This window comes from Dysidea avara, chromosome 1 (genome assembly GCF_963678975.1).
Source record: "Dysidea avara chromosome 1, odDysAvar1.4, whole genome shotgun sequence".
NCBI lineage: Eukaryota > Metazoa > Porifera > Demospongiae > Dictyoceratida > Dysideidae > Dysidea > Dysidea avara.
Window position 1 is genome coordinate 23362986 of NC_089272.1, and position 25542 is coordinate 23388527.

The following is a 25542-nucleotide window of genomic DNA, read 5'->3' on the forward strand; positions in this document are numbered from 1 at the left end:
TTGCAGGCACTAACTGCACACCAAAGTTTACCGAATAACTTTTTATGTCTATATGAAACCAAGGAGTTTTCATTTATGGATGAAAATTTTGATCAAAAACTAAACCCTCCTTCAAACACCAGTCAATATCTCTGTGTAGATCTCTAAATGTAATGATGCAGTATGATCATGTCTTGAAACAACCAGAAGATTAAGAGTTACTTGTGAACAATTAAAACTTGTTGCTAACTATACTCATGTGACACTATATAGTGCATATATACAATATACTACTATAGATACTATAATCTTGACTTCATAATTGATAAATGGCTATGTTAGCATGGGGACTTCATCATGTACTCATTGGTAATAAACAAAATAAACATTGTTTGCAGTTTTTATGACATAGAAATGAAGGTATAAGAGCTTAGTTAGCATGATGCTGCAATGTGAAATAATTCCACAAGGTAAAGTCAGACCTATGTTTTGATATGGATGCAAAACTGCATGTTAAGAATATATACCTCACCTTGCTGGAGTATATTGACATTATCATAGCAAAATGCCTGTAATGTTGTGACGTCAAGGTCCACATATATATGTTCCGGTTAACATGTCTGTTATTACACATGTACATTCTAATACATGATAATGTCACAAGTATAACATAGTTGACTAGTTATAAGGGAAAGTATAATAACAGTACAGGGTGGGGACTTACATACAATATAAATATATAACCAGTAAAACATTACATTGTGCATTGATTATGTGCTGGTATTAAATTGAGACATTTAACTTTGTACATTTTGGAAGGCTTTATTAACAGAGATGTCGTTTCCATACAGCTGCGCAAGTGGTTAAAGTTTTGCATCATTCTTGTCCAGGATATTTAGCTAATTATATATAAGAGACTGGTTCTGGACATCATGGACAAAACAAGTATCGTTTATTTGTGCCACAAATCCTTTCATCAATTGGGAAGAATAGTTTTTACCATTATGGAGTACTTATGTGGACTACAGCTTACTCCCCAATTTGTACATCATTAATCACCTACCAAATTTTAAAACATTGTTGAAAATACTGTATTGTTAGTAGCTACTGTGTTATTGTTGTTTATTTTGTTTGTTTGTTTTGTGTCATATTGAGTATAGCTATTTGTATTCATGTATTGCTACTTTTGTATATATAGGGTACTGCTGAAAAGCAGCTATTTTGAGCTCAGTGTAGTCTCCCTTTAATCATAATCATATAAGAGATAATGATTTACCTTTCTCCAGCAACACAGCTCGAGTTAAAGGCTGCAGCACTTGCAAGTTGTTGTAGACCTCTTCGTGATGTATGTGTGTATGTGTTCGTGCGTGTATGTGTTTATATTGCCAGGGCTCCAGTTGCTTTAAAGCTTTTTGGTACCCCTGCGTCTATTAGGCCCCTTATTTATTTCTTGTACTAGCGATTTTCAACCTACCAATTTTTCACACATATTTTTGCTACTTAAATTATACACCTTCAATAAACGTTTCACAAGCTGCCGTTCCAGTTAATGGTAGCATAGATAGTATATAAGTTACCCTACCTATGATGGTAGCCAATGCTTCGTACTTCGTAATGCACTTTACTGGATTAAAATCCATGCGGTATTTATTGAAATATAGCAAATCAAAGTTTGAGAAATAAAAGTCCCCATATATATAGGGAGCCCATACAAATAATTGTGTAACGTAATTCTAATTGGAAGAATTTTGCCGCGGCACCGGTGATAGCCGAAGTTTCCGAGTGTTTCCACGTGAATCTGCTGCTGATGAGGACGAAGAAAGTGGTTCTGGGCAAACCGTATATGCTGATTTCGATTTTCCATGTGTTTTTTGATTGGAGGACGATTTATGTTGGATTACGATGGAAATATGGCCCTTTTAAAGGTAAATCGCCATTTAGCACTGTTCAGAATTCAGCATTACAATCACCCTGGGCTTCAAGGCATCCCCCTGCATCGATGCAAGTATAGTTTGAAGGTGAGCAGTTTGTATTCTTGCGCAGAATTGCAAAATAAGATTCAAAGTTGAGCATAATCTTTTCAAAAGGGGAGCACTGGCATGTGATACCAGCCTTACATGGCTTCACACTTACCTGTTGTTGTATTCTGGTGTATTTACTGCTGTTTTGATCCATTTTATAGCAGCTTCAGTGATTGTAATTTTGATCAGAAACTATTCATAATTTCTCTTTATAGTATAGTGATATTATTATTATATGTTATATACTAATAATTATTATCCTTAGTGCTTACAATGTGACAAATAAAGCTGAAACAAATCTATTTTAATAATGATGTTGCTCTTACATTTTGTTATCTGATTGTCATGTTTCCAAAGTATGCGTTAATTGTGATTTGTGATGCCAGTAATTACCATGTTACATAATATTACTGATTTTTCTAGTTATTTATCCCTGAAAATGCATTAGGTACCTGTGTATACGTTACACATTACACACAGTTTTCTTTGTGAATCACTTGCTTTATTCATATAATATTCTGAGTGGTCAGTCTACAAAGAAGTGGTCACTTTTGAGAGGTTTTACCTAGTTCATAGCTATGCTGTTCTTCATAAAATAGATAGCTATGTGGTGAAAATTTCATGTCATTATTAGTTTCCTATCTAGATTTATGATTGTGTTTGGTGCCATGCAATGTACATAAAAAGCATTGAGAATGCTGTACGCAACAATCATCACACTGTCAACTTCTTTTCCTTATATCTTTTGATAGCTAGGAACCACTGATTGTGGTGGGGTACGTTTGCACTAAAATGACCCTGAAAAAATAACACAATATTTGTCATACCAATGAATGCATGGAATGTTAATTATGTAATTTAGTTAGAAATCTCTACTTGTACATTAAGTTTAGTCTTGTTTTAACCGCGATGGTCATGTGATATACAACTTCCGGTGTTACGTAATTTTGTGGTTGAGTAAGATCAATCACGTGCACATCTTTTATGTTTTGTTTGGCAGTTTGGTCGCCTGTTTGGTTCGGTGCGTACCCGGGTGCGTGAAGCAGACCTCTACGCTGTAAAATCTATACAGTAGCTACGCCCAAAAGAAGATGGCCTTTTCTGTTGGTGAGTAGGTCTACTTTAGCGCAGTCATAGATCGTGAGTATTCTTCGTACGAGGAATATACGACCTATGGCACAGTATGAGCTACTGCCTACATGGCCATGTCGCATGGGCGTATACTTTTATCACAATAGGTGGAGCCCGACCTACAATGAAGGATTTAAGCAAACACATAATACCAGCAGTTGCTACTAAGTGGTACGAGCTCGGTCTAGAATTAATGGACTCCAGCCACGAGAAAGTATTAAAGAATATCGAAAGAGACGGCAGCAGATTCGATGTGCAGTGGTGTTGTAAAAAGATGTTGACTAAATGGCTGGAAGTGTCTGATAATGCAACCTGGGGCCAGGTCATAGATGCCGTTAAGAATATCAACATGTGTGATGTGGCTAGTAATCTTGAATCACTATTACCACAAAGTGAGCAAATTTAGCTGTGGGCAGGGCTGGGGATGCAGAGCACTCAAATTTGTGTCTTGTGTGAATGGTTTCCTGGGTCACATTATGTGTAAGCCTCATCCTGTTTATACAATGTGTGATCAGATCTGTGAAAACCCGACACAATCATGCAGACTTAAATTAATAGTATTATAATAAAATATTGAATACAATGGGTGAAGTACTTGTGTATTATTAGAGAATTCTGCAATTTTTTGAATGCTTTCTTCTTAGTAAAGAAAGGGTCTAAAAATGAAAGCTATGGGTGTTTTTTACTTCATGTCAAAACAGTAGTATGTAATCAGTCTTTTCTTCACTGATTTTGGCTTTGTATAGTGAGGAAAGGTGATACAAGGAAAATGATTGATTGAATTTCAATCCCCTTATTCATGGCGAACATGATAGTGCAACTTTCAACTCCATAATGGCATTCTCTTTGTATGTTACAATCGTTTTAGTAGGCACCTGTAATTTGTTTTCCCTATACTTGCTGTACAGATCACCCAAAGTTATTGGCATATATTGTACTTTGCGTGGGAGGATCAAAGCGATGCCGCATATTGTATTCTCCATACAGTATTAATCAACTGCATAACTATACTGTATGAGTCATACAGTATAGTTATGTGCTTAATTGGGCAAATACAGTACAGTTATGCGGAGAATTTATTTAAGGAATGTTACGTAAACAACACTGTAAATCGCTAAAACCAGCCAAACTAATCCTACGAGTTCGTTATACTGCTAGGAATAGATTGTATAAACACTTACTGATCGTCTGATCACGAAGCTTTAAACACGACTCCACTAAGTCAGCACGATTGATCACGTGCGTAACATTGTAAATTGCTAAAACTAGCCAAACTAATCCTATGTTCGTTCTATGACTAGAAATAGATTAGTTAAACACTTACTGATATCCTTATCACCGAAAATCGCAGCGTTTTGAGTACTAGAGAACATCGCTCCGAGCCAGATGCGACCAGGAAGTACAATATAACACTTAAAGTACTGCCTTGCTTGTGTATACCAAAAATACAGTACTCGGGGGGTGTCTCGAGGCAAATACAGCACTTGGCTTCGCCTCGTGCTGTATTAGCCTCTCGACACACACCCTCGCACTGTATTTTCCGTACACACGCACAGCGGTGCTTTAACTCTAACATAAGGCTGAAACTTTGCCAGAACACACATTTGGCTAAATAAATTATGACTATTGATAAACAGGAATTTGAAAAATGTACAGGTTTTCACAAATCTGGTCCAATTTGCCTTCACTACTAATGTCTCCAGCAAAGAGGTGCTAGCTCTAAAAGTATTATACCTAATTTGTATGAAATTGAGTCAAGTCATCTGGATTGTCCAGATTGGCTTTATCCGGTCCACCCTAGTCACATTTAGTAAAGGGCGCTACCAAGATTGAATAATGGAGGGGGAACAAAATTCTTTAGAGAAATTTATTTCATTGAACAAATTGTACCCATCCAACAGAACTGCTAGCAGTTACAGATACTCTGTACATCCATGGGGAGTACAAACTCTGGATCTATTGAAACTATCAGGACACACAATAGTGTGTCATGTGGTTAGTGTGGATGTGCGACAATCAAGTGTGTATTTTACATGAACCAAGAAAACACTGTTTTCATATATTCGTAGCTCAATAGTGCCTGATTAGAAATTGACCAGTCTTGAAACTTCCTTGGGGTAGGGCACCTCTTATTCCAAATTTGAGTTGAATCCACCCAGCCATCACTGAGATATGCTCCGTCAAAGTTTGTCTTATCTTCTGCTTCTTTTTCTTCTTTTCACTCCACTTGCTATAACTTACACATGCTTCAGTTGATTGACTTCAAATTTGTGGGGCAGTAAGAGCATAATGCAGCACATTTACAACCCAATTTTTGTAGAGATCACACTAAGAGCAACAGAATTATGTGCACTTTTGAAAATCGCAAAAGTGATGTGTTGTCACGCCTACAGGGTGATTTGCTTGACAGAATAACTCGAAAATTGGTTTGTACATGAAGTTACTATCATAGTGCAAACCTTTTGTGGTTTGAAAGGACTGAGCATCTTAGCTTAGGAGATATAAAGCAAATCCAAGCATGTGAAAAAATGCAATTGATACTTCAATAAAACAGTCACTGAGAAGTAATCGTCAAAAGGTATTCTCAGGTTTCAAACCAGGGACCTCCACACCTGTATACCCAAGCCCTTACCACTCTGTCACTGCTGTCAGTTGCTCACCTCACTTAATTTCTACATTATAAATGAAAGTTCTGGTTTAGTACACTAGAATGATAACTCGTGGAAATTCTGGAACATTTTATATGTGTTGTAATGAAGTGCTCAGAAAAATGTGTGCTGTATTAGAATACTACAAAGATTATGAAAATAGCCTATATCAAGTGTGTTGTGAGCCAAGTACAGCTGGTGACATACTTATTTTACGGAACCAAGAAAATGCCATTTTTATATATCTGTAACTCGATAGTGCTTGAACAGTAATGCTGTGGAAACTTACTCAAGGTAGGGCATCTCCCATGAATTAAATCTACCCAGCTATCTTCGCAATTTCAAAATTCATCTTATTTCAGTGCTTTATAAATACATAGTCTTCGCCAATTCCTGGAAAAAGCTCAAAGGTGAGTCAAAAGGAAGTGTCAAGGCCAACCATAGGCTCGCTTTGAAACTTGCAATTACAAAAAGAAATGATGTCCACACAAAAACAGCCAAGCTGCGAAAAAAATGCAACCTTAAAAAGCCTGGGTAAAAAATTGTGAAATCAAAAGTGGCGGCCAAGAAATGACTGCAATGATGTTAATGCTGATAAATTTTAATAATGGCTGGCTGTGTAATTGTTAAAATTTATTAGTCATTACAGTCAATTCTTGGCTGCTACTTTTGATTACACAACTTTTTTCACCCAGGTTTTTAAGGCTGCATCTTTTTTCACAGCTTGGCTGTTTTGTGTGGATATCCTTTCACTATTACATTCCTATATGTGTGCTGATGCAGTTACACCTAATGCAGTTACACCTAATGCAGTTACACCTAATGCCATATCAAAGATGTAGTATCTGAAACAATGGATACATCTCACACAAAGTGCTATGCGTGCAATATTGAATCTGCAGCTTCAGTTATATAAAGTTTCAAGGACATGATTATTCCATACTATGAAACAGCTTTCTAGTTTGCCATCAGCTACAGTAGATCTCTGTATGTAAAAGTTAAGAACCAGCTGCTGAATTACACTAAATTCACCTGTGAAGACCATTCTGTGTGCTATCCCACTAGGGACCTGTGTAATACTGTACCATAAATTTGAATGAATTTGCTCAATCCATTCCTGAGAAAAGAGGGATTGTAGTTCTGATTTTTGTCAGTTTTTAAGGGGTCATTCCATGTCAAATCAACGAGGAATTTAGGGTCACTTCTCGGACACTGATGAAAATTTTTAGCTCCATACATCCCATCATAGATAATATACGAATCATGGATTGGAAACGCCCATATTATATGCGTAGTGATGTCATAGACCATCCAAAGTTTACAGTCGTTACAGGTGGAACATTTTACATTTCTTATAAGCTACAAATACGTGTTTGTTGGTTACAGCTGGGTTACAAAGCATCTACACTAAGTGGAGACTGGACTGGTTATGGATACTGGTGAGTAGCAAATAACAGCACAAGTTAAAGGTGAAGTATAGTGTTTTATAACGGTTGGGAAAATTTCCTGAAGAAATAAAAAGTGCAGCATCGTTTGTTTTCTGTTCTTAACTTCACTTGTAGCAGGTAGAGTGGCTTTAGCTAACCAGATATCCAATGCTTCACTGTATACTCAGATTGTTTGGATAAAACGACAGAAAACAGGCGCTACTTTGGGCAATTGTTTTACCCAAGTCGACAAGTCTTTGGCTAAAAATTCATTTCAGTCTATCATACATTTATTTGGTTGAGGCTATGTTACATTAGCTGGTAAAGATGCTTCTGAAATATTTGCTAACGCGTACCTGCCAGTATCCACCTGTCGCCAATGATATTCCCTCCAATGTCCACAGACAAGCTGTGTTCTTGTTCAGTACAAAACGTTACACAATAAACAATGTAAAAGGAATGTCCACGCCTTGAAACTAGCCTTTAAACGAGCGAGAGAAAACCAAACAGCCACCCAGTACATTTCAATAAATTTCCCAATGTATTGGCGCACCGTAACTAGGATAGACGTTTCCAATCCAGAGGAGGGTGGAAGCGGTTTAAGCACCGTTAAAATGAATTATGCGAAATGCTCATTTTCTGTGATTAACTAAATCATATAAATGGTGTAATGAAGTATGGAATCACTAGCTGTCTTGTTGAAGAATATACATACCTGGTTAGTGCAAGCATACTATGCGCGAAAGTGTTTCATCAGTTTTGCACTGAAAACTAAGTGATTTTACAAAACAGAGTACATCATCGTAATGCTTACACGAAGTACAATCTAAATATCTAATGATTCCCAGTGATCCCCACTGTTCGCTAGTTTTGTATTGTGACTATTGAGGCTCACGTGAAATTTTAAACAGAGGTATGCAATTAACCTAATATTTTCGAGCAGCGCTTCCACCCTTCTCTGTTTCCAATCCATGTTCGTATATTATCTATGATCCCATAGTTTCTGATTTATGACCACTTGAATGTTTCATGAAAAATTGGTTCATTTCTAGTTACAAAATCAACTGTAACTTTGCACTGTGTAAATATTTTTAAACACAATTTTCACTGATGGAAGACTGTTGACTGACCTATCCAGTGATCCCTAAATTATGGGATATCTACTTAATTATGGTTCAAAAGTACTTTATTTAAAATTTTAATCCTTTATACTGTATTTCGAAAAAGGCTGCTTGAAATTCTTTGAAATTTTTTATGACTAATGATTGACCATGATCTATGTTTAATAAAATTTTGGGGTGGGACCCCAATGGGCTCAAGAGATATAATGAATTATGTTCTGGTATGCAGTGGGATTTTGAAGTCTATTATTGCTGTATGGGAGTGTGCACTCCAATAACCACTTACACAAGGCCATGCCAAGTTTGTCTTCCAGAGTGAAAGTGTCTAGGTACAGTGCAGCCTGTATTAGTGATCACCTGTATTGAAAGACTACCTATGTATTGGAGTTAATGTAATTTCAGTGGTGGATCTAGAAATTTTCAGAGGGGGTTTCAGGTTCAAAATGTTCAATAACTGTAATCTTAGCTGGGGTGAGTGTTAATTTGATAGGTCAGTGGCCTATAGTTATACACAGATCTATAGCGAAAACTAGCTAGCAGAATCAGTAAAATCATTCTCAAATTGTTTAGAGATGGACCAATTTTTTATGAAATTTTCAAAATATTTGTGGTCATAAATCAGAAACTATTGGGTGTATGGAGCTAAATTTTTGCATGAGTGATACGCATCACAGGTATTACAAACACACCAAGTTTCATCAAAATCCGAGAGGTGACCCTAAATTCCTTGTTGATTTGACATGGAATGACCCTAATAGGTTTATGGAAAAACGGCTTTTAACAACAAAAACTCCTAATAGATGCTTTGCAAAACCACGCCCACTTTTTAAAAACTATAGTAACCGACCGGCGGCCATTTTCATTGGGGCCGGTAGGAATAATTGCGATTGCGCAGCATTGAAGTTCGATGTTGACAGCACCTCAAGCAGAGCAGTATTGTTGAACAACAGACTATGGGAGTGTTCAAAGCTTTAAAATTAGTGTTTCTGATTAGATGCAGCTGGTTATCAGGGTTGAACAGGGCGCAAAACACGACTGCTAGTCAGTACAAGCCACAGTACTGGTACATACTGTGTTCTCAGCTGCTGCAGACATCACTGAAGAATAGTTAGATGGTATCCTCATTAGATGAATGAATACATAAAAGCACTCACTGCTCTGCAAGGAGTGTGAATTTTCAATTGCAGAAATCAGAGAGTATTGCCATGTAAGCACTGTGGGTCACCAAGACCTCTGTTCCACATACCGGTATATGCATACATCTTTTGAACGAAACATCAAATTAATATTTGAAAAGTTTGTATATAATTATGCATAATGTTTGGATTATCAGCTTGTAAGCTGTTTGAAAGCAGTATCTGGAGATCTACAAAAATATGTGTCAGCAGCACAAGTAGTGATATTGCCAACAACAGCACCATCCAATATGCCATCCTCATTAATTTTCATGTAGCTGCTGTGGAATTATCAATTGTTTCTATAACACATAAAGTAGTTAGTCATTCACTCCTTTTCATATACTGCATATAACATAGCTAGTGCTCTTGTGAGTGTACAGAGATAGCCATATGCATAATGATGACACAACTAAAACTGATGACGAGTATAGAAATTATGTAAAAATCATATCCTGAAGTACTAGTGTCTACTGATGTACCACACTACATCTTGTCTGTCATTCTTGATACACCATGCTATCCTCAGATACGTTAGAGCAAGAGGGGTATGTGTACTCACCACACTGTACACTAACAGCTTTACACTTCACTTTGACTTAACATGTAGCCCTTCCTCTTTTCTGGATAGTCTCTTAATGTCGAACTTAATGTATTGTGCTCCTGGCTTTTCCTATTTCCACCAAGTACAACAGAGTAATCATTCCAATATTCTTACAGTAGCTGGCTAGTACTAGTGGCAAGGGTAAGTCATAGTCCAGTGTGATCGGCTGGGGGGAGGGGGTTGGTGGCTTGAATCAACACATTGAATACCAGAAGACAGTATTTGTGAGCTGTATATTACACTCACAGTAAGTTTTCACTACTTCTGTCTGATAACAAACTTGCGGAGAGTAAAATTTTTAATCGAAACAACTTTCTTTGACCACGGCCAGATATTCAATTCTCCAAAAGCAGTGACTGGGTGTCGATTTCCAAGTTCGGTTCACCCAACACTTCATCATTTCCCGAACACACACTTCTCCTTTTCCAAAAGGAACTAAACAGCAGTGCTGCGCAGTGCTGCGAAGCAGTATAAAGGAATATGCCATACGCCGCTATGTACTCTGGCCCCAATGAAAATGGTGGGGGCTCGGTTACTATGGTTTTTAAAAGGAAGGCGTGGTTTTGCAAAGCGTATATTGTGAGTGTCTTGATGTTTGGCTAAGACATAAATGAAAATTTCATATCAAGTTTGCTGCATATCCAATAAATGTTTATAGTGTAATGGACATTGTTTTGACATTTTTAATCTTTTGTCAGTTACAGGTATGACTAAATGAAAATTGACAGTGTTGGGCAAGTTACTTTGTAAAAGTAACTAGTTACATATTACATATTACTTGCAACTAAACTATTTAGTTACAGTTACATATTACCCATAAAATAAAGTAACTATAATAATATTACATATCATATTACTTTGTGTCCACAGCCTTAAACTGTCACGTGTGAAACTACCACTTTATCACGTGACATGATTGCGTTGTTGGACAATGTGCAAATCGTGGTTTTAAGTAAGAAGCTGGTGAATAAGCTTCATTCAGTAGGCTTCGTTACTTCATTGTGGCTAGGCGTTACTCAGAGGATAACTAACGAGATTAGTAACTTCGTTACTTGTAGTAATAATATTATGTAATATTAGACTCGTTACAGTAACTATATTACTTAGGTAACGCATTACATTTGTAAGTGAAGTAACTTGAGTTATATTACCTGTTTTTATAGTGTATTTCGTTATATTACTTTGTTACCACAAAAGTAATAATATTACGTAGCGCATTACTTATGTAACGCATTACTCCCAACACTGAAAATTGATGTATACATATAGCCATATTATAGCACTGCATATTACAAGTACACAAAAAAACTTCAACTAGAGTAGGGACCATAACACATCGATAAAAAGTACTGAAACAAGTTGGAGTAGTCCATGATACTAAATCACGTTAAAATAATAAGAAGTGTTATATCCCTACTGTGCATTTCCGTTACAGTATCTTGAGCACTGTAGGGATATAACACCTCTTATTGTTTTACTATCACAGACTACGTATACTCCAACTTGTTTCAGTGCTTTTTATCGATGTGCTATGGTCCCTATTCTAGTTGAAAATTTCAAACTTTTTGTGTACTTGTTTGTTGACTTTTCTTGTAAATAATTATTATGACTGATGAACCCACGCATAATGGTGCCGTGTGTCCCAGCTATATCAATTATCATCTGTAAAGTGAAGTATCCATTTCGCTTCGTTGTCAGCTATGTTCTTCAACCTGTTACACAGCAATTCGAATCAAGAACTGTTCTAAAAGCACTTCTGCAATTCCCGCATACTGAAAGAAATGGTGCCGCGTGTCCCAGTTATATCAATTATCATCTGAAAAGTGAAGTATTCATTACGCTTCGTTGTTGGCTATGTTCAACCCGTTACTCAGCAGTATGGATCAAGAACTGTTCGAAAAGCACCTCTGCTAATAAAATAGCCACTATGAAAAATACGGACAAATTCCATTACGAAGGGAAGCCATCACGTGCTACCACCAAATCGACACTTTTCGTTGTCAGCAAAGATGAATGGGACACAAAGGAGGACACTGGTAAATCCATGAAGAATGCATTGTATGTACTGCGGTATGCCAAAAGGTACCTCTCCTCTCAGGCCGAAGCGACATCAAACAGCGAAAAAATCAAGTCCATAGCCTAAAGTTCCATAGCAACTTGTTGAAAGCATTTTGGGTCAATCTGAAAGCTTGTTTGTGCTTAGTTTTACCTAACCAATACTGCCTCATCATCATCACAGAAATTGAGGCTGGTTTGTGGGTGATGTTATTTCATGGGCCACACCTACTCCTTTGTGGTCCCTACTATATGGTACTATTGTACTGTATGATACCAAGCAAAAAGCAACAAAGTGCAAAATCTTTGGGCTGAGATACTCTAATCACCATGGCTAAAAATATACAAAAATACCTATAAAGTTGTCCAGAATTTGAATCAGAGACCTCCATACTCCCTTAGCCACTCTGTCAGTTGCTCACTTCATTTAATGCCTACTTTATAAATGAAAGGTTTACTGAATTTATTGCTTCATACATCTTTCAATGGAAACTCTAGATTGTTCTAGAATATATTATTTGTGTTGCTTTGTGGTTATTCTTTACATTGTGGATGCATAATATGGAAATACTGTAGTATGCTTAATTTGTCTGATGTCTCTATTTGACTATCATACAGTGCAATAGTACTGTATAGTAGGGACCATAAAGGAGTAGGTGTGGCCTATGAAATAACATCACCCAAAAACCAGCCTCAATTTTCCCTGACGACGATGAGGCAGTATTGGTTAGGTAAAACAAAGCCCAAACAAGCTTTCGGATCGACCCGAAAAGTTTTCAACAAGTTGCTACGGAATTTTAAAAATATTTATTTACTGGAATTTTCTACTGACTGAGTAACTGACTGACTGATGTATTCAGGCAAGCATAACTCGATAATGGCTAAGGCTACGGGCTTGATTTTTTCACTGTTCGACATCACTTCGAGGTGCCTTTTACTGCCTCAATTTCTGGCCTGAGAGGTGCCTTTTGGCATATACCGCAGTATGTACAATGCATTCTTCATGGACTTACCAGTGTCCTCCCTTGTGTTCCATTCATCTTTGTTGACAGCGAACAGTGTCGATTTGGCGGTAGCATGTGATGGCTTCCCTTCGTAACAGAAATCATCTGTATTTTTCATAGTGGCTATTTTGATTGCAGAGGTGCTTTACAATCAGTTCTTGATTCATACTGCTGTGTATGTTTTACTGTGATTTAATATCATGCACTACTCCAGCTTGTTTCAGTACTTTTTATCGATGTGCTATGGTCCCTACTCTAGTTGAAGATTCCAATTTTTTCTGTGTACTTGTGTACATATGTGTTAACACATATAAATGTACTGTATTGCAGGTAGCTACACAATGGAAAAAAGGTTTTCACCAGCAAAACCTTCAGAAAATGCAATGTTTCAGGAGCTGTGCTTTTTAAAGGAGCGCGAAGATCTGCGTAACATTCTGATAGTAGACTATGGTAGTCTTCATTCAAAACAGCGAGATCTAGATGCCATACTTAGTAGCAGTTGCTTGAAAAAGTATTTCTATGTTGTAATTTTAATTGAAAACAGCTGCAAATCAGTTGCTGTAAGATTTCCACCCAGTTTTAACGAACAGATTTGCTCAATCCTCAAAATTCCTTCTGAAGTTATTCGAAATGTCCATACTATTCCAGATCACATTGTAACACAAATAGTGGTGTTTATCAATCAGTATTGTTATCACAGAGCATATTACTGCTTATCCTTAGACCCCAGCTTTCCACAAAAATCTGAAATCATGGAACATACTGACATTGAATATACTTATTGTTCAGTAATAAAAGCAGTCAGGGATTTCATTTATTTAGATACTAATTATTTTAAAGAAAGTGATGATCCAACTGTAATGAATGTCTATCCTCTACTTAAAAATGATGTTGAACGTGCCCCAGTTACTGAGAAATCTGGAAAATTGATGATTTTTTCACCTGGCGAAATGTACTTTGATAACAACAGTATAAAATCAGTTTGGAAAGAGTTAAAAGAGTTTGGTAATGTGCACTCACTGCATGTTTCTATAACGACGGCTTTCCCTGCAACGATTGATATTAAGGTACCGTATGTGTATATGCAGTGACCATGTATCCGTGTATGTAAATGTACTATCTTTATGTGTTTGTACCTATTCATGTATGTGTGTATGTATTATGTATGTACATGTTGTGTGTACGTAATCCTTAGTATACTTTGAAACAGTCTGCAAGATGATTCCAGTGATTGGCTAATCCTCAATTGCAAACAGCAAGTTTTGAAATATACACATGTGCAAAGTACATGGGAAAGCACGTGTCACTGTCCATAGACACAGCTTCCATTTCAATGTGCCTACCTTTTCGTGCTTATATGGATGGTAAAAGTAGTATTTATAACTGTCTTCTTAATATTATTATTCTCCAACAAGAATACTGTGAGACTATAGCAGGAAATGAGGTAGCAGTTCTTGCAGCAGATGGGGCACTCCAAAACAAAGTGGATGAGATGCAATACAACGATACCATCTGTCAACTCTACAGGGTGGGGTATACTGAACCTCCACACATATTTCTGATACTGTCTGCAATATCAAAGATCCTTCAATTTACAGGCGGTTTAGTTAGTTTTAGTATCCTGGTTTACAGGAGTTTTAGAACCAAAATTTCTTTTAAGTTTTAGGTTTTGAAAATTTCTGTAGTTTAGTTTTAGTTTTTGAAGCACCTCATAATTTTAGTTTAGACTATGGCACACATAGTATGCTTTGAAGTTTAGTCGTTAATTAGGTATTTAAAATCCAATAGATACCTACGGGTAGATACCTGTGACAGTTTTTTTGTCACACGTGTCACGTGCTTTGCTGGATTCCGGTCACAACAGCCATCAGAAATCATTGCTAGAGTGTAAAGAAAGCATTCTTGTATTATAAAGATGATTGTATTCCAGTGAGTTATTTTAGCACTAATTGGATCAGGAAGCTGCCATTGCGGCAGTGACCAGAGCCTTACAAGCCATAGTCTAAATATTGCCCAAATCTACGCTATTACTATAGACCATGCAACTCATATCTGGCAGAGTCTCATATAGTATAAAGTTGTTAGAGCTTCAAATTTCATGATATTTTGTGGGAAAGGTTAGGGCTAAAAGTATTGACAATTGTATTGCACATACATAACCGTTCTTAATTAAAGTAATTAATTAATATTAGGCCCCTGACGGGCTGGAAAGGGCTATATTAGGCCCCTTTCCAGCCCGTCAGGGGCCTAAAAGACCCGGTTTTTACACACAATTACATTAACGAATGTAACTTCCGCACATTTCAAGGTACAGGGGTGGGATAAAGTTTAATGAATTCTTTGATGGATGGGGAATCGGGGATATATAGGTTTAAGCGTTTGGATGAAGGGGAAAAGGGTAAACAAACCGGTTTTCAACAAGGCGATTCAGTTTTCAAACACGTTGCTCGTAATCGAATTTATAACAGCCATGACTTCCGTATACTTGCGTGCACGGACTTGGGACATTACACTACTAGCTTTTTCAATAATGATAAATCCATGAAAAGCCCATGAAATACTTGAAAAACCCATGAAAATATTATTACTTAAGCTCTATCGGTTTTTCATTGGTATGTCTAAATGCAATGAATTTTACATCAAAATCAATGTAACTGTTCTCTATGCCAAAACCTTTACCAATGAATAAGCTATGAAATTGTACAATGCGATAATATGATACCAATGAAATTCCCATGAAAGTTTTAGCACTTTCTGCATATACCCATGAATCACCTATGACATAATAACATGTTAAATATGTTGATTTCTTAAACATGCCAAAGCCTCGCCAATGAATTGGCTATGAAATTACAATGTACGAAATGTGTTACCAATGAAATTCTTATGAAACGCCTGGCTACTTTTACACATAACCAACCTCTACCAATGATTCAGCCATGAATTACCCAAAATACTAATATGACATCCATGAAATTCCTATAAAGGGATATATAATTGTTAATGTGCAATTTGTATTTAATTATTGCTATATATATATATGCCGTGTTTGTTCTCATTGAAGTTTTGATTTCACTACAGATCAAGCAAGGTCCAGGAGTGAGAATGCATATGTATGATGTAGCTACGTACATACAGTATAGTGAGCCATACACACACATAAACACTATACATGGATATAATGCTCAATGTTAATTACTATATTCATAGCTACGGTCAGTGCCCCTAGAGGGAAGAGTCTGGAAGATCTGATCAGTCTGGAAGAAACCATAAACCCAGGTTTTACTATACTCTCTATGAAGAAAACTAATGGAGGCCGGCACTTACCTTGAAAGCCATGATTTCTACTCCAGGGCTTAACAATAGATAGCTGATCAGTAGCCAGCCCGGCAGGCGTACAGGTACGTACGATAGACTTAGTGAACCAAAGCTAAACCCTTGGTATAAAATGGGAATGCTGCGTGTGCAATTTATGAGCCGATGGACTACGAGAGACTAGTTGCTTACCGTGTCCAGCAGAGTGCAGGAGTATAGCTAGCTACGAGTCCGGATTCGAGATGCACCAGCAAGTAACGGCCGACCCGCTCTAGGGCCAGGTGATGCGCCTGGGACTAAACATCAGTGATGCCTGCCAGAGCACTTATGCGTCGATTTCCACCCTGAAAACAACTGACTATCAGCTAAACAAAACTTTCTTTAACTTGCGCGGCATTATTTAGATCAAACAGAATTACCATAGAAACTATTTCTTAACAACAGGAGTAGCCAGGTGGAAGTGGAGCGCATCAGATTTCCGCGTGTTTCTCGAGCTGATACAAAGATACTGAAGTGGTAATTTGCTGTTGTTGCTCTAGTAGACTGGCTCTTCAGGTAGCTAATGTCGTCAGTCGCCAGCCGCCGTGTCGCAGTCATATGATTCATGTCGCCGCTTTGGTTCAACATAGGTACAGCTATGTTTTACTACTCGTAAGTGTTCCCGGCCTCGTGAAATGAAGGGGAAACAGTGCAACAGTGGACAATTGTAACAGGGAGAGTGTCAGACCGGCTTATATGGCTTGACCTGAAGAAGTGTAAATCCTACTGAATAAATGGACCATCAAATTAATGCTGCAGCTGCGGAAGTATTTGTGTGGAGTCTATTGTAGTCATAGCCATTATCCATGAGTTAGTCACGCAGTGTTCATGAAGATTCAAGCTGGCAGGATGTCACCTGGGCCAACTTCATTTGATGGTACAAAACTATAGTGGTGTTTATTGTGTTTTGGTTCTTCTTGCATATTGTCTAGCCTCATCAACATTGATTTTACAAGTGTCATCAGTTAATGTTGTGCCATCGCGTCAGTACAAATTCACATTTTTATTATTCCTATTGCTTGTTGCTATCTGCCACTTTGTGTACTGAACCTGACAATCTGTCCATCCCTTCAAAGTTTTGGTTATTTATCATACAAAAAAGCCTAGAAGGTTTTGTTTCTACAAGAATTTCTAGCCATACAGCAGCATACAGTATTACTGTGCTTCTTTCTTGCTGCAGACTTGACAGCATTATTTGGCTGCTTATACCTGCAAGGAGATAATAAGAACACATTTAAATCCAGAAATATCATGATGAGGTTTTAATGCATGTCATGTAATGTCTTATGTCATTATTAACATGCGCAAAATATGCAGGTGTCATAGGTATGCTTGCAATTGCGTGATTTTGCAACCACCATAAACAGCAAAGCAATGAAAACAAACTGGTGAACTCCATATATGCAGGTACCATTAATTTAAGAGTATAATTGTCATTACAGTTCTTATTGTAGTAAAGTCTCAAAGATATTGTGGATGACGTACAGTCTATCTGAAGTGGAACCATTTTTTTGGCATATTGCAATCCATCAGTGGTTTGTCAAGTAGCTAGATCTAGACAAGCTGATTCAGAAGTGGAATAGCAACGAGCAGCATACACTCACCAGCTGGGATGTACTGTGCACCTGCAACCCATTTTCTTGCATTGGTTTCATAAGTACTTCCTGACACTAGCATACATATTTCATTGGTGTTTAGCACACGTATTGCAATATGTTTTCATAGCATTAATATGGTTTTTCACATGGTTTTCATGGTGGACTTTCATGTCTATACCATGCTATTTACATTGCTATGGTCTTTCATGGGTATTTCATAGCTTAATACAGTAAATCTATTTTCATGCGTTTTTCATGGCTTTGAATTCACATAAATTTCACAACAATTTCATTATAATATTTCATCCCTTTTTCATGTGTAATGGGTTTTTCATAGCCCATGAAATCTTCAAATTTCATGGGGTGCAACATATGAATATACCATGAAAAATATTGCCATAATTTTCATGGGTCATTCATGGTTGAAAAAGCTAGTAGTGTTACTCAATGGATTCACCACATTATACTCGACAAGATGGCAGTTAGTTTTTGTTGATAGGGTAAACACTTCAGGAGAAACAAACGCGTAAAGAGAAGGATGCAAAAAACTTACTGTACCGTGAAAAGAAGAAGGTCTAACACTACAAGGAGAGTTCTGGTTTTCCATTGGTCTGGTTATTCGTCGAAGACCTGGCCAAGGTTAGTACAAGTTCGTTTTAACAGCCAGCACGCAATTTGGGAGATACAAGGTTGTGAATCCATCAATACATCAAGCACGCATATTTTTTCACCTGTTAATTTGGTCTGGAAAGGGTTAAACAGAATAACTTGCCACAGCACATGTAAGTACTGTATATTGAGTGCTACAGTATTACCTAGTAACTTATCAAATAGTAGCAATTCCTTTGCATCAAAATTTTATAAATTTTCCTAGCACAGAGCGCATACATTTTTGCCATCAAATTGATTCTTATTGTGTGCATATAATTTTATAAGAGGACCACTCCCAAGGTTGCACATGGTCTATAATAACAGTTTAGTGTTCTAATATTGCTTAGCTACATACCTACATTATGTACATGTAAACTTCAAATTGGTGAGACTGCATATGTAACCAATGAGCAAGAAAATAGGTATGCTTATGATGAGAGTGTGAGGGAGGTTGAGAGGGCATGTCTTTTCTGCTTGTGGTGGTATGGGGCCATCTGCTACCACAATGTACAAGAAGCTGGCTTCCATGTTGGCTGACAAGTGAGAGATGAATTATAGTCACTGTTTATTTTGCTTCTCTGTCTCTTAAGGGGTGCCGTCATGTGCTTGAGGAGGTATGAATCTTCTGTGCATTGTCCTGTAATGGCTAGCATCGATTCAGCCTATTCCCAGGACAGGCTTAATGCTGATGCCCTTGTATAGTTTTGTTTTACGCTGTTGTTATCCAAGTGCTGGTGGCAAGGGCATTCATCTAGCCCAGGAAAAAAAATCACATTTACAATCGAATCACATCAAATGCATGGAGAGCTAATACACATTGAATCCCCTGCATATGCATGTGGTTCCACTATACATCAACAAATTAAAGTGATGTAGTTAACAATATATACATAAGCAGGTGCATATTGACATGTATTTTTCAAACTTAAGTGGGAATTACCCAAAATGTGCTGATAGTTTCAACTTCATTACATGACCTGTCAGTTATTGAGCTCCGAAACTCATTTAGCAAAGAAAACAACGTATAGTAGCACATATTCTTGTCTGTCAATGATCCTTGCAGCTGTTTCATGTAATGTTGTTTTCTGGCCAAGTGCTCTAAAACTTTTGCAAAAAAGGTGATTATTTTTAAAGTATGTAATAATCCATGCAAAACAGCTAAGCTGTATAAAAAGGTGCGGCCTTAAAATAACCTGGATGAAAAGGTTGTGAAATAAATTTATTATCATCAACATTATTGCAACCATTTCATGGCCACCACCTTTGATTTCACAACTTTTTTCATCCAGGTTTTTGAAGGCCGCAACCTTCGTGGATTTCACTTCTTAAATAGGTTTGTTATATATACTGATCAAAATAAGTACCTTCGTGTTACTCTGCTCAACCAAATATATTATATTCAACTGAGTTACTTGCAGATACCTATTATTGTGTGGTAAGAATTAATTACAATATTAAGTGGGGTACTATTTAGGCCTGGCCCACTGTTTAGTGATATTCTGTTTTTCATCAGAAAATTTGTGCAGGCGGGCAGGTCATTACCATTATCCATTATCCTAGAACTTGCCACAACACAGCTTATTATCATACCTCAACTCTCTGTCTCTGCATCCCTAGTAGTTGGGGCATATGGTCTAAAACTTTACAACCACAAGATTCTGGTCCACTTTAAATGTAGGGACATATATAGTCGTCCTTGGAACTCAAGTGACAGGTCAGTTAAATTTCTTACTCGTAAAATTCTGCAGATAAGTGTCAGAGGGTTTCATTTCACAAATCTTTCAAATCAATAAGGCTGCACCGCATGGGGTAGCTACTGTACGATTGCAACAATCTTGAAAACTGAACTGTACATGCTCACAATATTTTGCTAATAATGGTTAATAATGGGGAAATATGTGTAGCAATGGAAATACATACGGGCACTGATGAAAAACAGAAAAGCATTAAAATTAAACAGTGGCCTTACATACTTACTGTATGTGTTTGTAATATTTGTTGCAATTATGTTTAGGTGTCTATTAGTTACCCAGAAATGGTAAGACCAAAATTCTACAGATTTGCTATCTACTTGGCTGATACTAGTGATGATAATGTTCTTTCTGTCCTTGATCATCTTCGTTCTACAAAACTTGTGGGTGGTAGAGTAACAGTAAAGCTGGATAGCACTACCAAAGAAAGACGGTTTGGTAGCTATGGAGATAAAAAAATTTCTAAAGCTATCTACAGAATAGCTAAATTCAACATTCAAAAACAATATGTAACAGAGTCTGGTAAAAGATACTATAAATTTGTTGAAGGTATGTAATTTTGTTAAACTGCAATCCATATAGGTGATGTAGTGCTACTTGAACTATATTATATTTAATTATAAATTATACAAGTGCAGATACATCCACTCTCAGTTGTTGTCTAATCTTACAATCAGGCTAATCAGCTAGCTATAGCTATGAAGTACATGTATTATGGAATATTGCACGCAAACTATATACAAGATTTGTACCTTATCTAAAATGCTGGTATGGTTTTAGTTCAGGTGTGAACTGTACTATTTAGTCCACGAACTGTAGTTTATAAAACGTTTACACTTAAGAGGTAGATGTTATGCATGACAGCAACTAAGTCAACACTCCCCAGGTTTCAACTGGGCATCACCAATTAGTAAACTAGTGTTAATAAATATACTAACTAAAACATTTGTTATAGTGTAGCTACAATACAGGGATGCACTATAATTACTTTTATCACATGTACTGTAAGTGTACAGCCAGTTCTGCCTGTATGTAAGCTGTAATGTTAGTGTGTTTTATGTACTAGTGCACTTAATTGATGATGTTATTATGTGAGACACCATTGCTTAACTAAGATAAGAGATGTAAAGTGTAGATGAATCCAAAATTCTGGAAACCTAAAGTACCACTTTCTCCATTTTCCAAACACTGTGTAAAATCCAAAAGAATTTCTTGAAACCCCTGGAAACACCCTTGGGTATGCCCCTGCAATGCTTTAAAATTACAGGACCTATAAAACTGTAATAAGTAATAGTTGTATCATGTAGCTGAGTGATTTGCCTGATATGTACACCCAAGCTCGAGGGTGTACATATCAGGCAAATCACGAGGGCACGTGATACAACTGATATGTACCATGCCGATGCAGCAGCCTGCGGGCAATTAATCACCCAAATCAATACGAGACCGATCACCGAATTCATTACATAGACCAACTTGTGAAATTTGATTATGGGACAGCAACAACTAACGTTGTGACTACGTTTGTTAACATAAACGGGCAAATCCTACGGATATCCCGGAAACATTCAATTTAGTGATTTTACAAGTGTTTTGAAGTTGCTACATCACTTAAACACTATTTACACAGTTTTCTAAACATCTAGAGGGGTAAGCTTCGCTGTAGAGTGGTTACCTCATGATATACGAAAAGTGGGCGTGGTACGTAATCAAACACGCGGAGAAGCGCTTGTAAATTACCCATGACACTAGTTCTCACCTTGAACTTTCATTTGTCAACTCATAGGGTGGTAAGGGAGTTGAATCGCCTCTGTCTGTGTGCTGTAAGATGGAAAATCGGCTTCATGGTTTTCATCATGTGAGCAATGATAAACTCCCACAATTGAATGCTGCCAGGATTCTTATAAAAACAAACCAACGTTCCCTCACCAGATATCAAGGCCATGGTTTAACTTAAATGTACCATGGCAAGCCATGGTTTATGAGATATGTACCCTGGAATTTGCCTTTGAAGTTAGGTAGCTTCATGGTACATAGCACTATGTAGTATTATAGCAACATATACTCTAATAAAGCAGTCAGGCAATATTAACACTCTAATAGAACAGCACGTAACTGCAATGGAAACCCCTTTTCAAAACTCCTGCATACACCCCTGCATCGCCTTGCTTATTCTATACACTTGGCCTTGGTATTAATAAAGCACTCAGCTTTGCTTCATGCTTTATTATCTTGGCCACACACCTCATGCTTTATCTTCCAGCATTTGTGCCAATGCTTTAACATAATATTTGTACATTATAATTGTTGTATACTGTACTTGACAACACTACCTGCATAAGTACTTTGTGTACTTGTAATATGTAGTAAATTGATATAGTAACTACACATATAAGTATACTTTGTGAAATTTGCTTATACACTTTGTACTGAACTAAGTAGACCCATTATTGTATGGTTTTTGTTGTAGATGAGCAAGTAATACAGTTGATGAATGAAGCAAAAAAAGATGGCTATACAATGAAGGTACGGCATGCCAAAATTTTATTTTGTGGAGCATCAGGGGCTGGAAAAACCAGCTTTGTTCGTTTTCTTAAAAATGAAAAGTTTAGAGATCAGTACCATAGTACAGGACTTGGCAACACTCAACAAATCATGATAGCAAGAAAGGCTACTATACAAGGGACAGAGTGGGTTGATCTTAATCCAGCTGAAGAACTTCATCAACTTAAACTACGTATTCATTATAAGTTGCTGTCTAAACCCACGCCTCATGATTCAAAATATGTGGAACTCAATGAAAGTACTGTTGTCATTGCAAAACCACCAACAGCTTCTCATAAAGATAGTAGGTTCACTGATTTACCAAAGGCACAGCCAGAAAGTTGTAAACCACCATTAAAAATACCACAGCATATTATTACAGAAGAAAGATTATACTCAAAGTCTCCCAATCTTACAAGTGAGTTTAAAAAGCCACTTCCAGTATGGGACATCCTCACATTACTGGACACTGGTGGTCAACCACAGTTCATAAACATGTTACCAGCTGTTAATACTTCAGCTACTGTTACGTTTGTTGTCTTAAATATGCTTCATGTACTGGGAGCTAAGGGATTTGATGAGCGAGTACAAGTGCACCATTATAGATATGGTATCAAGTCTTATGAACCATATCCATTGAATTACACCAACAAAGATTTGATAAAATGTCTCACTGCATTGCTGAATGATTCCATGGTCAAAGATATTCCCCTTCCAGGTGTACTACCAATACCACCTTCAGAAAGTAATGAAGATCAAAAGTCTCATTTGTGTTTTGTGGGAACACACCTCGACATGGTTAAAGAAGAGGACGTTGATAAAGTTAACAAAGAAGTAAAAAAATTGATTGCACAACTAGAACCCAGTGATAGTGTATCAGTTTGGAGCAGTGACCAAAAAGTGTTGTTTACAGTGGACAATACAGTTGCTGGAAAGACAGAATTTTTGGATGGTACAATAGTAGATAGGATACGCACTAAGATCAAAGCCATTATGGACGAAAAGGCTACCTATGAAGTACCAGTAACATGGATGATATTAGAAATGGAAATCAGGCTTGTATGTGGTAAACAGAAAAGTCATTTCATGACCATTTCTGATGTTGTGAAAATGTACAAATACTTGATCCCAGGTTGTGATGATGATACTGCAGAAATACAAGTTAAAGCTGCATTGAGATTTCATCACATATTTGGCATTTTGCTGTATTTCCATGAAGTTCCTGGCATGGATGAATATGTAATTTGTAATCCACAATGGCTTTTTACCAATTTAACGAATTTTGTTTGTTGTTCATTTGATAGAACAATTGTAGATCTTAAGACTGTGAATAATCTGAAAACAAAAGGTATTCTCAGTAAATGTTTAATTGACAAAATCAATACAGATTCCCTGGGAGGTATTAAACTTGAGTTCTTCCTTGAATTGCTCAAATATTTAAACATCATCACACAATATCCTACTGAAAAAAGTAGTGACTATTTGATGTTGGCAATATTAGATTCCTACAAGGATGAAGAATCTGATTTGTTAAAATCTATGCCACCTATTCATGGTGTTGAATTTGTTATACAATTTAACTCTGGTACTTTGCCAAGAGGAGTATTTTGTTGCTTAATTGTTCAGTTAGTTCAAAAAGTTGACAGTTGGAGACTCCAGGTTGAACTACATGGAAAGAGGTGCATTTACTCCAACTTTGTTGCTTTCTGTGTTGAGTCTGGACAATACATTTTATTGCTTGACAAAGTTTCTCATTTAGAAATTAAAGTAACTCAGTCACAATATGAAGGGGAAGCTGAGTCTATTCATTTTGATGTCCAACAAACAGTAATCACTGCATTTCAGCAAATCAGCTCACAATCATGTAATAAAGTTGATCTGAAGTGTGGTTTTTACTGTAAAACCAAGCCTTGCTTAGTTTTCCTATTGTCAGATCACATGACTGGGAAAAAACTTCTTCCTCGTGGACTGCATTGTGAAAAACATGAATCGACTGAATTAAAATCACACAAGCTGTGGTGTGAAAATCCAAGAACATCTCAGGTAGGAGGGTTTATACTTTGTCTGTTCAAGTTGACCTGTCATAACATTATTAGCTAGTCCTTCAGTAACTTCCATACTACACAAGCCACAATGTAACCTCTATATGATTCCATCCATGTATATGCTACCTTTATGAGAGACTCACTAGCTGTGTTTGAGTATTCAATATCTTGTGTTACAATATGAACAATATATGCCAAGTGTACTACTTATGCTCAAGCAACAAAGAGATACCGTATAGTGGGAAGCTTTGGTGGGGGTAAACTTCGGTGAATAGCAAGTTAAATTGCATTTGGTGAAATAAACATTACCACATGTCGGTGTAAACTGAGTCACTATACTCATGCTCAAGCAATTATAAGAAGGCTCTAACCCAGTCATACTTTGGTGGTACCAATAAATGGTACTTAAAATAAGCTAGAAAACTGTTTTGAAG

General features: G+C 37.0%; 1 protein-coding gene and 2 long non-coding RNA genes across 6 annotated transcripts in view; 2 read left to right on the plus strand and 1 right to left on the minus strand.

Moving 5' to 3' along the window:
- Positions 1 to 206: 206 nt before the first annotated feature.
- LOC136259778 (uncharacterized) lies at positions 207 to 7750 on the minus strand. Its single transcript, XR_010703365.1, has 3 exons — positions 7563 to 7750; positions 512 to 599; positions 207 to 461 (listed from the first exon to the last, which is right to left on the minus strand). It is a non-coding gene; the product is annotated as an uncharacterized lncRNA (long non-coding RNA).
- The window catches only part of LOC136259769 (uncharacterized), a 33258-nt gene continuing 10702 nt past the window's right edge, over positions 2987 to 25542 (plus strand). The window contains exons 1-5 of the mRNA XM_066053307.1: positions 2987 to 3107; positions 3239 to 3523; positions 13496 to 14232; positions 20783 to 21068; positions 22990 to 25106. Of these exons, the coding sequence (XP_065909379.1) occupies positions 3092 to 3107; positions 3239 to 3523; positions 13496 to 14232; positions 20783 to 21068; positions 22990 to 25106 (3441 nt within the window). The 5' untranslated portion in view covers positions 2987 to 3091. The remainder of the gene's footprint in view (positions 3108 to 3238; positions 3524 to 13495; positions 14233 to 20782; positions 21069 to 22989; positions 25107 to 25542) is intronic.
- Positions 15440 to 18726, plus strand: LOC136249115 (uncharacterized). 4 transcript variants are annotated; one of them, XR_010698056.1, is made up of 4 exons: positions 15440 to 17396; positions 17700 to 17778; positions 17837 to 17926; positions 17974 to 18726. It is a non-coding gene; the product is annotated as an uncharacterized lncRNA (long non-coding RNA). The 4 variants fall into 4 exon arrangements; XR_010698058.1 differs by lacking the exon at positions 17700 to 17778 and having other exon boundaries at positions 15440 to 17035; positions 17110 to 17396; XR_010698052.1 differs by having other exon boundaries at positions 15440 to 17778.